This window comes from Protopterus annectens, chromosome 13.part0, assembly GCF_019279795.1.
Source record: "Protopterus annectens isolate FY-2018-M chromosome 13.part0, PAN1.0, whole genome shotgun sequence".
Classification (NCBI taxonomy): domain Eukaryota; kingdom Metazoa; phylum Chordata; order Ceratodontiformes; family Protopteridae; genus Protopterus; species Protopterus annectens.
Window position 1 is genome coordinate 911,949,694 of NC_056747.1, and position 14,088 is coordinate 911,963,781.

The 14,088-nt window shown below is 42.6% G+C and overlaps 1 protein-coding gene across 3 annotated transcripts in view; it reads left to right on the forward strand.

Annotated features, from left to right (window-relative positions):
* The window catches only part of LOC122787768 (alanyl-tRNA editing protein Aarsd1-like), a 658,622-nt gene that overhangs the window by 509,326 nt on the left and 135,208 nt on the right, over window positions 1–14,088 (forward strand). For all 3 annotated transcript variants that reach the window (XM_044054668.1, XM_044054667.1, XM_044054666.1), the window contains one exon: window positions 10,987–11,041. In XM_044054668.1, the coding sequence (XP_043910603.1) occupies window positions 10,987–11,041 (55 nt within the window). The remainder of the gene's footprint in view (window positions 1–10,986; window positions 11,042–14,088) is intronic.

Genomic DNA, 14,088 nt, shown 5'->3' on the forward strand with positions numbered 1-14,088 from the left:
TGTTAGCATTGACCTCTGCCAGAAGGGTCTCAGAGTTGCAAGCTCTCATGGCTGTGGAACCATACCTTATTTTTCCATCAGGACAGAGTATCCTTGAGGACCAATCCTACTTTCATGCCTAAGGTGATTTCGAAAGTGGCTTTAAATCAGACAATTCACCTACCTACTTTCTTTCCAAATCCTCAAAATAAAGGGGAAAGGATTTTGCATTCATTGGATGTGCACAGACAGTTACGATTTTACTTGGACAAGACTAAAGATTTCAGAAAGTCTAACCAATTGTTTGTTTCCTTTGCCTCCAGTTCTCTTGGAAAACCTATTTTCTAAACAAACTATTTCCAAATGGATTGCTTATGGAATCAGATTTTGTTACACTCATCATGGGAAACAGTTTCCAGGGACCATTAGAAGTCATTCTACTAGAGCAGCTGCTACTTCTACAGCTTTCCTCAGAGGAGTCCCTACCAAGGATATCTTGGAAGCTGCCACTTGGAGTTCTGTGCATACTTTTTCCAAGCACTACAATCTCCCTTTGTTTTCTAAGTCTAGGGCAGGCTTTGCCTCTGCTGTCTTGCAGGGTATTCTTGCCTCCCCTTCTTCTATCTAAAGCCTCCTCCCTAAAGCCTCCTCCCCCTCTACACTGCTTTGGGATTCCACCCTACAGTTATGACTGCAACAGTGAAACACGAAGAACATAGTACAGTTGTGTACACCTACCATAAATGTAGATGTTCGAGTGTCTTCACTGTTGCAGTCGGGGTTTCCCTCCCTCCTATCCCCTCTTTTTCTCTTATTTGTGGTGTGTTTGTGTTTCCTTGTTGGATTCATTTTTGATTTGTTGGGGTCTTCTGACATCTAGGGCAAGAAAGGCTGGAGAAGATGGCGTCGGCTGAGGGCTATGTACCAAAGGCTGCCTGGCGTCAGGATACTGGCTTATACAGCCGACGCCGGACCCAGACTTTGGGATTCTGGCCGACCTCGGGCTGCCTGCCGGCAGGAGCACCCTACAGTTATGACTGCAACAGTGAAGACACTCGAACATCTACATTTATGGTAGGTGTACACAACTGTACTTTCTGAAACCCTTGATAAGTGTAAGCAGGGGTTTGGGAGATGAACAATTTCCAGGTTACCTATGTCCGTTAGAAACGTAGGTGCCAAACCAGGGATGAATTTCCAGTTACCCATCCAATTGTCCAAGTTGCACTTGAACTGGGTTAGGGGAGAATCAACCCATATAACATAAAGGCTTCTGTAGCCATGAGCATGCTGAACATAGTAGCTTGGGGATGTGCAGGAGCATGTCCAGTTGTCATTTACGTATGTTTTAAGTAGATTTGTGAATGAAGTGGGGTTTTCTGTTGTGAGAATATTCTGGGGTACAGAGTTCCAAATCAAATCTCAAAAAAATGGAACTGTATTTGGAGAGCTAAAAGGAGTATCATTTCACCATCCCTCAATTCTTTCCATCTCTGCTGGAACTGTATTTGGAGAGCTAAAAGGAGTATCATTTCACCATCCCTCAATTCTTTCCATCTGTGCTCTTTCCTGTTCACCTAATCCACAGCCCTAAAGGTTAATGTCACAGACTCTCTTAATACGCAAACATTTTTTCAACTGTACAATTATTTTTGTAGTATTCCGTAGCTGTCCTGAATTTTTGAACTATGAGCTGATTAGTCTGTATTACGCAGTAAGACGCTGTCCGATTCGATTCTCAGCTAGAGCGTTTCTGCGTGGAGATATGCGTGAATGGGCATACCTTCGTTGAAGGTTGTGCGTCAGGGCTGGTAACTCGGCACGTAAAAATCAACTACCAATCATTAGTGGACCCCTAACTGGGAAAAGCCGAAAGACACAAACAAATTCTAGTAGTTTCTTATTAGATTCAGTCCTACAAGTTTTTTTTTGTTTGTCTCATGTGAATATATTGTGACTAATGTGACTACTGAATGTTAGTTGGACTATAAGCTTTTTTGTTGTAAAATTGTATACAATTTATAACTATTACTGATTGTATCCCCTCAATGTTGGCTTGTACATATAACATTGTATTGTATTTCTCTTATATGTGGAGCTTTTCTCCCTGGGCCTCGGCTGAAAAGGGGCTCCTATACCCAGTCAGACCACCCCAGTAAACAAATGTCAAAGTAAATGAATAAATAGTACAGCTGTGTAAGTTCCACTTGCATGTAACAGTAGGTGTTCAAATTCCTCACTGCTGTAGTAGTCACACTTACCCTCCATCCTCACTATTTTTGTATATAATTATTTTTTTGGATGCAGAATTATTTCTCATTACATGTTTTAGTGGTTCTAGCCAAGCTAAAGTTTTCACTGTGTGATACCTTGAAACTCCTGTAAGAGGCTATTGGGATATATGGAAATGACCCCTTAAGGACATAAAGTGTTTCAGCTATATGGCTTCTGAATGTCCTTGACTTTTTACTTTTTCTTTTTATGTTTTTGTGGATACATTCAGGCCAATAAAGCAAACCCTCATTAGCTGTGGATATGTATGTTTCAGAATTCTTATGACCATTCATCAGCACATCATAAGTGGACTGTTTGCCTGTGCTTTAGAATCACAGGGTCTTTACACCCAGCTGATGTCCATAACCACTAAGGTGTCTGCAAATTATCTCAACTAACATCCAAACCAAAGAGTAAAAAGGTCACACAATTAGTAAAAACTACAAAAAAAAAAAAAAAACTAGCCAAGGTAGAATTTCACTGTGTGATACATTAAACTTCTGTAATAGAAGCCTATGGCATATATGCAGATGGCCCATTAAGATCATCAGTGTTTCAGCTATATGGCTTCTGAATGTGCATGACTTTTTTTACTTTTACACCTACTGCATTTCTTGTGGGAAGCAAATACCTTATAAAGACTTTCATTCTTATTGTATACCTTGCCTAGGCCCAGACCACAACGTCACTGGGTGTCGGTTTTGTGCTAGGTTCAATAAGCGAACTATAACGCGATGCTTTGATTTCGCTCGACACTACTTCGGTAGGAAATTTTATTACACTATGCCGTCAGAGCAACCGACTACCGGTGCATAAAAGCATAAAGATAAGGGCAGGCAGCCTAGATCCAAGACAGACTCCGAGGCCTCGGCTGGGCCTGTCGCCGGTTCTCCGGTTTTCAGTGAGGCACCTACGCAGCCCCTGACGACCGCAGAATTGGAACCCCAGACCGCTTTGGATTCTGTATCAGCGAGTACTAGGCCGACGCAGCCATTTCCTTTAGGCCCTACCGACAACATTACAGAAGGAGAAGCCGGTGCTGTGGAAACACCTTCGGTTACAGAAGGTGTCTTTAGACGGACTACTCTTACCATAAAATCTTATGCTAAGCTTAAGACTCCTTTAAAACCTAAAAAGACTGTACATCAGTCTCCAGTTCAAGGCCCCATGCCTAAGAAACAAATGCTTAAGATGGCTGCAGATTTGATTACTCTGATCAGGGGCTCCCAACCCCCCCCCCCCCGACAAAAGGCCAAGACAAGAAGAGGATTATGCCTCCTCTGATCAGGTTTCTATTTCCTCAGACTCCTCTGAAGAACAGGATTACTCATTTTCCCCTTATGAAGATTCTGATGCTGAAGACTCCATTCCCTCAGCATCTCCCCCTGAAGACTACTCCTTTGGGGAAACCTTACATACCATGAGGGAACATTTTCACTGGGAAGGTCAGGACTACTCCAACTCAAAGAAAAGGCTCCGAGAGTTTCTTTTACTTCCCCAGCACAGACCACTTGCTATCCCTCCAGTTTTAGACATTGTGGATGATGTTTACTTAGAATCTAGTCTAAATCCAGATTCTCTGCCTCCTGTTCCAGCCAAACCAGACAGATATTATAGAGTGCCTGACTCACACAAATTCCTTTGCAAAAGCCCTGTTGCTGACCCAGAAACAATCTCCCAGGGACCCAAAGGGGCTAAGGCTTCTATGGCTAAAAATCCTGTTCCCTCTGAAAGGGACACTAGATAGGTGGGGGGAGAAGGTTTACACCTCAGCTACTCTAGCTATAAGGGCATTAAATTGTCAATTTCACATGCTGAAATATCAGCAATTCCTAATGTCTGAATTAAAACAAAAGATGAGCGCACACTCTCAACGGTCTGAATTCAAGGAAATGCAGGATCTGTTGCATGCAGCTGAACAGGTGGGCAAACATACTTTACAATGTGGATTTGATTCCTTGGAAGCTTCCTGTAGAGCAGCTGTTACTGGGTCTGTCATACGTAGGCATGCTTGGTTAAAGGAACAAACTCTGCCTGATCACATTAAAGCAAAATTACTAGATGCACCTTTACAGCAGGATGTCTTATTTGGTGCCAAAGCAGAAGAGGTTTTAAAGAAAATGGAGGATAAGGCAAAGTCTATGCATACGGTCAAGGATTTCTTACAGGTACAACCCCCTCGCTTCAGCAGAAATTGGCCAACAAAAAATTGGTCCTTTCCAGCTTCTGACAGGCCACAGAGGGGTAAATACAGATGCCCAAGGGGCAGAGGTCAAGCACAAACTCCTTACAAACCTCGCCAGTGGGGCATTGCAACACAGAAGGGAAGAGAAGACAGGCCCCAAACTACTAGAAGACAAACACAATGACTTAACCCTCAAACTGCCAAGCAAAACTCTCTTGGCAGCTCCCTTGGGAGGAAAATTAGCATTTTTTGCAGACAACTGGCACATCATCACAAAGGACAAATGGGTCCTAGACATTATCTCACAAGGATACAGATTCAATTTTCACACCTTGCCAAGGATAACAGGAATGCCAAACCTGCCACAAAATCAATGGGCAGAGGCACAAAAACAAATTGCAGCTCTCATGGACATGAGAGCCATTCAACTGGTGCCTACACAGGAGCAAGGCCACGGATTTTACTCAAGACTCTTTCTGGTCCCTAGAAAGGACAATGCATGGAGACCCATTCTGGACCTTTCAATTCTAAACACCTACTTGCAAGTACCCAAATTCAAGATGCTAACACTACAGCAGCTTCTTCCCATGTTGGGCAAGAAGGCTTGGCTAGTAATGTTGTACCTCAAGGAGGCATACCTGCATGTCCCTATCAGACAAAATTGCAGAAGATACCTCCGTTTCATTGCAGGTTCAACCCATTACCAATTCTCTGCAATGCCCTTTGGCTTATCTACTGCGCCCAGGGTCTTCACAAAATGCCTGGCACCAGTAATTGCATACTGCAGACAAAGAGGAATTCAAATATACCCATACCTGGACGACTGCCTCATCCAAGTAGAAAGCAAGGACATTCCCTTACAACATCTGGCGTTTGTCAAACACCTTCTAAGTTGCCTAGGGTACACAGTAAACAAAAAGAAATCAAAACTAGTGCCCTCACAAAACATGACATTCCTGGGTGCCAGCTTGAATACAACGGTCCAGATAGCTTTTCTCACGCCAGACAAGCAATTACAACTAACTCAATACTTCAAAATAATGGCAACAAAGACCCAGCTCCCTGCAAGAAAAATTCTGCAGGCCTTGGGATTCATGGCATCTTGCATACTACTAATTCCATTTGCAAAACTGCATTAGAGGAAATTACAATGGTACCTGAAAAGCGTATGGACTCAACACAGCCACAGCTTGGAAACAATGATACCTCTCATTCCCTGCCTTCAACAGGAGTTTCTGTGGTAGTCACAGGCATGTCACCTCAACAAGGGTCAGCCTTTCACCTTACCCCCAGCCAGGCAAAGTATGACAACAGATGCATCGGACTATGCCTGGGGAGCACACATGGCAGGACAGTGCATTCAAAGAAAATGGACTACAGATCAAAGATATCTGCACATCAATCAAAAAGAAATGCTAGCTGTACAGAATGCTCTGACAGCTTTCAAGGACCTCTTGCATCCAGGACAACTTATAATAAGTACAGACAACACCACAGTAATGTGGTACATAAACAAGCAAGGGTGTACACACTCCTACCCACTATGCAGGCAAGCAATGACCTTGTGGAACACAGCACTGACTTACCAAGTTCAATTACAAGCACAATTCCTGCCAGGAAGAAAGAACACATTGGCAGACGACCTAAGCAGAAACATCATGGATCCCCACAAGTGGAAACTGGATCTACAAGTATTTGCAATGATAACTCAAAAATGGGGCCGCCCAGACATAGTTTTGGGGGTTGGCAAACAGGTCTATCAGCTATCAAAATTTTGCACAAGAACATTCCACCATCAAGCTTGGAAAGTGGACGCACTCTCATTCAGTTGGAAAATGTTGACAGTATATGCCTTTCCTCCACTGCCCCTTCTAACAAAGGTGCTACTGAAAGTCAGAATGGAAAGACCACAAATGATACTCATTGCCCCAGACTGGCCAAGCCAGCACTGGTACCCACTACTAAGGAACATGGCCCACGACCCACCATGGATATTACCACAACTTTCTCATCTGCTCACACAGCAAGACAGTCAGATTCTATACAGCCAGCTCAAGACCTTAAATTTGGCTGCATGGCAAATCACCTACGCTCCTCTATCTCAGGCTGTTATGGATGTCATTCTGGAGGCCAGGAGGCCCAGCACCAGGAAAGCCTACTCAGACAAATGGAAAAGATTTTGCGACTGGAACCTAGCTAAAGGCCAAAATCCCCTTGAGCCGGACATACCTCAGATTTTACAATATTTAACTGAGATGTTACACAAAGAACTTTCCTTTTCATCTATTAAAATCCATGTCTCAGCTGTTTCAGCTCACTACAACACGGATCCTCCCTTATTTTCACATCCACTTCTAAGGCAGTACCTCAGAGGGGCCAAAAACATAAGGCCTCCCAGGAGAGCACCAACACCAACTTGGGACCTCAACTTTGTTCTGGAAAAGCTTACGCTATCACCTTTTGAGCCAGCTTTCTCAGCTGATTTAAAGTTTATATCATGGAAAACTGCCCTGCTGCTAGCAATTACTTCAGCCAGAAGAGTCTCAGAGCTACAGGCACTAATGGCAGTGGAGCCTTTCCTCATTTTTCATCAGGACAGAGTCTCTCTATGAACTAACCCCTCCTTTATGCCAAAGGTGGTATCCAGTGTGGCTCTAAATCAAACCATCCATTTACCCACCATTTTCCCAAATCCACAGAACAAAGAAGAAAGACTCCTGCACTCCTTGGACATTCACAGGCAACCACGTTACTACTTGGATAAAACTAAGGCTTTCAGAAAATCTAACCAGCTCTTTGTATCCTATGCTACAGCATCACAAGGAAAGGCTATCTCAAAACAGACCATTTCAAAATGGATAGGACATTGCATACATTTTTGCTACACCCATCATGGAAAACCAGTTCCTGCTAGCATAAGTCCCCACTCCACCAGCGCAGCAGCTACATCTACACCCTTCCTCAGGGGGGTGCCAACCAAGGATATTCTGGAAGCTGCAACTTGGAGTTCAGTACACACCTTCACCAAACACTGTCACTTACCACTATACTCTAAGACTAGAGCTGGCTTCATCACTGCAGTTTTGCAGGGCCTACTAGCCTCTTCTAACCCTGTTTGATTCCACCTCCCATCCATAGCTTTGGGATTCAACCCAAGTGTGATGACTGCAGCAGGGTAACACGATGAACATAATACAGTTTTGTACCTACCATAAATGTAGATGTTCGAGTGTTCACCCTGCTGCAGTCCAGGTTACCCTCCCTCCATCCCCTCTGATCTAACTGAAATCCTTCTATGCCTTTATATCTAATACAACATTTGTGGTGTATTTGCTTATAGCTGGAGCTATGGTTTTGTTTGTACTTCACTTTTATTATAGGTACTATGTAGTGACCTCCTATCGGGGGGGGGGGTCACCTGACATCTGGGGCAAGAAAAACTGAAGAAAATAGCGTTGGCTGCACTTATATACCCCTGGCGCACTGATGTCAGGGAAGAAGCGACAGCAACCGACACCGGACCAAGACTTTGGAATTCAGGCCAACTGCAGGACTGCCTGACGACAGGATAACCCAAGTGTGATGACTGCAGCAGGGTGAACACTCGAACATCTACATTTATGGTAGGTACAAAACTGTACTTTATTTATTTTTGCTACTGGAATTTTAGCCATATGTTTTCTGTATACAAGACAGCTTCAAAAATCATGTGCGAAAAGGGGATTCAGAAAATTATGTGAAGGGGTCAATCAAGCCTACAAATAGTGTCATACCTTTATAAAGAGTTTCATCATCTGCAGGGATAAATCAGGCCTGTATATAGGAATGTTTCTCCAAAAAAGAGACATTTAAGAAGTCTGCTTCTGTCTTTTACATCTTTCACCTTTAAGATTGATTCCTAATCTGTCTAGCCATCTATTACTATGCTATATTTTAAATTTAAAGTGCAAATACACTGCATATTTATTTTTGGAAGACAAATCATAGAGATAACATTCTTAGTATTTTTAGCTAATATTATAGGTATAGGAAGTTGCATAGGTGCTTGCATATATCTGGTGGAGATAATTCATAGCCGAAAAGGACTATATTTTTTCTTTGTATCATAAATGCACATACACTTTGGTGCAATTTTCTTTGCAGAATCATTGAAAATTGTGTACTCATAAAGTTGTAGTACATACTCTGTCCTGTCCAGTACTGAACAACAGCCCATAATGAAGAGACAGAGACATAAGATGCATTCATACAGCTGTACTAGGCTTCAGTTGACGGTGTAGGGGGACATAGTCACGAATAAAACTTCTGTGACCCAACTTTGGTTAGTGGCTTGGGAGCTGAGCATAGAGTACAGGAATGAGATACCATTACCAACTCACATATCACGGAAAAGGGAGGCCATTAGTTATGCTGATTTGCTGACACCTGTCAGATGACAAGTGTACTTACCAGTACAAAGGTGCTCACCAGCAGCAATTGGGATGTGCCAAGGGCATGCATGGCAAGCTGTGTATGCTGCAGCAGGAACCAGGCATTCATAGCATTGTACATGTACAAGGGCCAGCACTATGAATCAAACCTGTTGGCCACTGCAAAGATCAGGGAGCTAGGGCAAAGCTAAAATCTTCATTGGCTTCCTGGATATCCGTCTCTGCCATATAGATTGAACAAATGACCCAGGTGGTCATTTGAAGACTGATAACTGTTAGCAGTCAGTTGGAGAAAAAAAGAATAAAAAAATGCAAATAACTTAATACCACAAATGCCCATGTCCTTTACACTCCCTAATATCACAAATAAACACATACTGAAGGTACTCTCAAAAAACAAAAATACTACTGCTGTGAGGCCTGATAATTTTATCTGGGTGCCTAGTAAATAACACCAAACATCCTTGTGGTGCCCATCTTTAAATTGGGTAACCTGAGATTAGCCAGAGGGTTTGTACCAGAAGTATGGCAAACTGCAATGATGGTGCATTACGAGAAGGTAAACTTGTTGTAAGTGTCTTTACAACTAAAATGACCAGCTAAGTGTATTTTGTATCTGGAGGGCATCATATAATTCTACTGAGGAATTTCCAATAACACTTTATGCAGTTAAAGAGATTTTGTTCTTTAGTGCCAGGTACCACTGGCAGCTTTACTAAGCTGTTTGGGTGTCCTGTGTTTGCCGTTTTCATCACAAATGCATATTTTTCCTAATTTGTTCAGCTCAATATGTATCAGAATCAAATTATTGGTGAGTTGTTATGAAGTGTAAAACAAGTAACTCTTGTCCTCCAGAGGAAAGTGATATTTCTATAATTTTTGGTTTGTTTTAGCAAAATATGCATATTTTATGTACTCTTGAGAGACAGAACCATATTCAACATTCTCTTGCCTCTTGTTCAGACAGCTGTTAGGTTGGCATTAGAACAGTAGATCAAGGTAGGAGCTTGCTTGGTAGGAGCCCATGTTCATTGCTGTTTTATAGATACTTGTGCCACTAACTTTCCCATACAGTTTCATGAGTAAATGTTGAAACAGTTTGAAGATATAGGGCCTGAATCAGAAATGTTAGCTTGGTGTACTCAGATTAACTTGAATCAGTCCATCATTCTTCTGGTGCTCATAACACATTATGCCAACAAAAAGAATATGTTTTATACTGCTTACAAGTGCAAAGGTATCTGTGCCCAGAACAAAATATTCCAGGAAAGACTGTCAACTATTTGTGTATTTTGCTCCTAGCAAACTAGGAGAAAACCTTCAAAGGCTGTATTAGTCAAATGGCTCAAAGAGTTGATTGTGTATTGCCATGCCATATATGATGGACCTCTCCCAGTGCCTCTAACAGCTCTTTCAGCTTGAGCAGTTCCTCCATCTAAAGTTTTTTTTTGGCAGCTCATCTCTTGCCTTGAGCTTCTTTGCCTACCTTTGCTGGACACTGTAACCTGGATATGATATCTTGAGAAGGGTCCTGTTTTGAGGCCACCATTTTGTGTTAGTCAGTTTTTGAGACTACTCAGGAAGTCAAGCTGGGGACTCCATCTCAGAGATAGAACATGACAGGCCAAGTCATTTTGGATAACAAAAGTTACATACTTGCCAGAAACATAGAGCTAGGTAATCTGAGTCTATTCTCTTCAACAAACCCTCTCACCTTCCTCCTACCTTTCCAGTGAGAGAGGGATTGAGGAGACATTGGGGGGCTATAGTTTGGAAGGGTACCTAGTTTGCTTGCAGCATAATTGAAAGTCTGAAATGAAGTGAGGAACACTGAGCATTATGGCATGAGCGTTAGTTGATTGCTGCCAAGCTTGTAAGATTTTCATTGCCTTCCAAGACTTGGGCCTGTGACCAAGTCCTAGAGGTTGAAGAGGTTGGACTTGCACCATTTAGCTCTCTCGTTATGGTAAGCATATTACTTTTCTCCTGAACATTTGGTAGTTCAGATTTTGAAACTTGTAGTTACAGAGAAGGAAGCCTGAGCTGTGAATTAACTACAGTGTTAGTGTTTCAGATTTTAAAAACTTGTAGCTAAAAGCATTTTTTTCTCCTTGATAGGAAGGATGGAGATAATGAGTTTATGAATATCATAGCTAACGAGATTGGTGCAGAGGTAAGATCGCTGTTAATGTTCAACACTTGGTCATATCTGCTTGTAAGTGCACTCATGTCATTTCTCATCTGTACCATTTTTCAAGACATAGTTGAAATAGGGAAGGGGATGACTAGGTTATTACAAGAGTCTTTTTATACTCAAAATTTGGGCTGCAGTTTCATTGCATTTTTTACTTGTGGCCCCAGATTGATTTTACATTTTGTATTAACCATTCTATATGCATTCAGATTGTTGCTTGCTGATGTGTAGGTAGAGATGGCAGAACTAAAACTTACCCATCTCTGTTACAGTATAGATGTGGATGTATTCAAATTGCAGGAAACCCCTGATATCTGGCAATTTATTGTTAAGACTTCTGACATTAAGCAAAACAATGTTGATGTGATCCAGGTTGAAATTTGCAGCAAGCTTTTTGTTATGTTGGAATAACTAGAAGGCAGACTTTGCCTGAAAATGACACTGTGGGGGCAACATGTGCATTAGCCATTTTGCAACAAAAGGTACAGGCTCTCGTTGGTGAAGCAAGTTGAGCTACTTTTCTTGTTCCAGGCTGACACATACTGGATCTCTTTAGAAAGACTCCAGCTACTTAACTAATTGTTAAGTCCAGTTATATTCTCTTTGTATCTGGAAATCATTTTGGGTAAGAGTAAAATTCAACTTAGGACCAGAGTTTTCCCTGCATTTAATACATGCATATCATGTGCCAACATGTCTATCTGCTCAAGTCTTTCTGGGTTAAATGTCTCCGGTCACCTTATACTTACATTTACCATCACCAGGTTGCAGTCATACTTGCCTTGTTTAAGGGAAAGGCAGATGACTCATCCCATCTTTGTGCAGCCAGTTTAGTGTAGAGTCTGTGTACCTGATAGTGAGTTACAAAAACTTTTTACATGGATGAATAGACTTAGTGGCAGTGGAAGGTTTACAGTCTGTGACACACTGGGTTATATGAGTGTGGTGGGACTGCGTTAGTTGATTGCTGCCAAGGCTGTTAATTCCCAGTTCTTGGAGGCATGGGGAATGAAATTTATTTTTTATGGTCTCTGTGCAAATTGTTTGTGTGTGGTCTTGTGAAGGTATGATTGAGTTTTTGTTCCTTAATGGCCATCTGTGAAGGTACTAGCAGGTTATATAGATAATTATACCTCTCACAAATCATGCCATGGTGGTCCAGTAGTAACTGGTTGTCAAAGAGCATTAGGCAGATGTTCTCCGTGTTTCACTGTTGCAGTCCTGACTGTTGAGATTTCCTGCTGTGAAAACCCTTGGCTGGCCCAACTACCAGCGAAAACTGTTTTCACCTCCCAGGCTGGTGGACACCTTTACCAACATCAGAATGCTCAGGTATAAAGGGAGCCAGCCTGTGTCGTCACTTCAGTCTTTTCTTGCCACCAGAGCCCGAAACAGATTTGAAGTGCATCGGTCGGTCTGCACCAGAGAGACGTTGTCATCAGAAAGATAAGTACCCATTGGGGAACTCTCTTTCTTTCATCTTTGACTCATGTTAGATAAAGTTAATAATTGTCTCTGCTGTTGTAAACAAATTCTGCACAAAGACTTCCATATGCTTTGTGTAACTTGCTTAGGCCCAAATCATGACATTCCTAACTGTTGTTTCTGTGCTAGGTTTAACACTCGAACTATTAGGCGTAGAGCAGAGTTTTTAGTTCGCTTTCTGAGGCAGGAATCAGTGCAGTCACATACTATGGCATCTGCCGGACATTTTGAGCTCGATGTATCTAAGCGCAAAAAAATAAGAAACTAAAGCCTAGGTCTATGAATGACTCTTACTTGCCCCATGACTCACCTACTAGACTTGCGATTGTTGAGGAAGATGAGCCACTTTCGCAACCCCATTCAACCGTTGATTTGATGACCCAGGCCTCTGCCGAGACCCATGTGGAGTTGGGCATGCCTTTGGTCCCTTCGACTTCTACAGCTATCTTCAGTTACTCAGTTGGGTCGGAGACTGCTCAGCTGATATCTTCAGCTCCTCAGTTGGGTTGGAGACTGCTCAGCAGGCCACGGCTTCCGACGAGTGATTGCCAACCAGAGACTCTTCTCGGCCTAGGGCCATTCAAGTGCATCTACAAACTAAAGAATCAGGCGCAAGGGTGTCAGATGCTCCTAGGTGCAAGACCAAACCCACACCAAAAAAGGCATTGTGGCAGAGCCTTTGCTTAGGCCTATGGACTGCCAGTTTCAGGGGCACCAACCAACAGAATTTGATTAAATTGGCTGAAGACCTCATTAACATTGTAAGGTCCAGACAGACTTCAGGGGATATCACACAAAGGAAAAGAGACTCCCATCTGGAATTCTTCCCTGGCCCACTGCATTCAGAAGAAGAGGAAGGCCCCGCTTACACCTCTTATGAGGAATCTGATTCAGATTTGATTCTACCCTCTGCCTCTCCGCTTGAAGATGTTGCCTTTGGGGAGACCCTTCATGCAATGAGATAACATTTCCATTGTGAAGCAGAAGAATACCCACACTCCAGAAAAAGTGTCAGGGAGTTCTTAGACCTCCCCGAGCACAAACATCTAGCAATCCCACCTATCCTGGAAGATGTCTTTCAGGATGCTTCCTTAAATCCTGACTCACTCCCTCCCGAACCCAGGAAACCTGACCGGTTTTACAGGGTCCAGGACTCCCATAAATATCTGTGTAAAAACCCACCTTCTGACCCTGAAGTGGTCACACTTGGCCCCAAGGGGTCCAAGACCAATACCTCTAAAAACCATTTACCTACTGACAAAGAAAGTAGGGCTCTAGATAGATTTGGAGAGAAAGTATACACTTCAGATACCTTCACCATGTGGGGCCCTCAGTTGTCAATTTTATATTATCAAATACCAACAAACCATTTTTGACCAACTAAAACAAAAACCTTCTGGTCTAGAGGATAAAAACCTTTCTAAGGAACTTTTAGATCTGTGCCATTCAGTTTCCAAGTAGCTAAACGCTCCCTTCACCATGGATATGATGCCATGGAAGCATCTTGCAGGGCAGTTGTCACTGGCACAGTGATCAGGTAA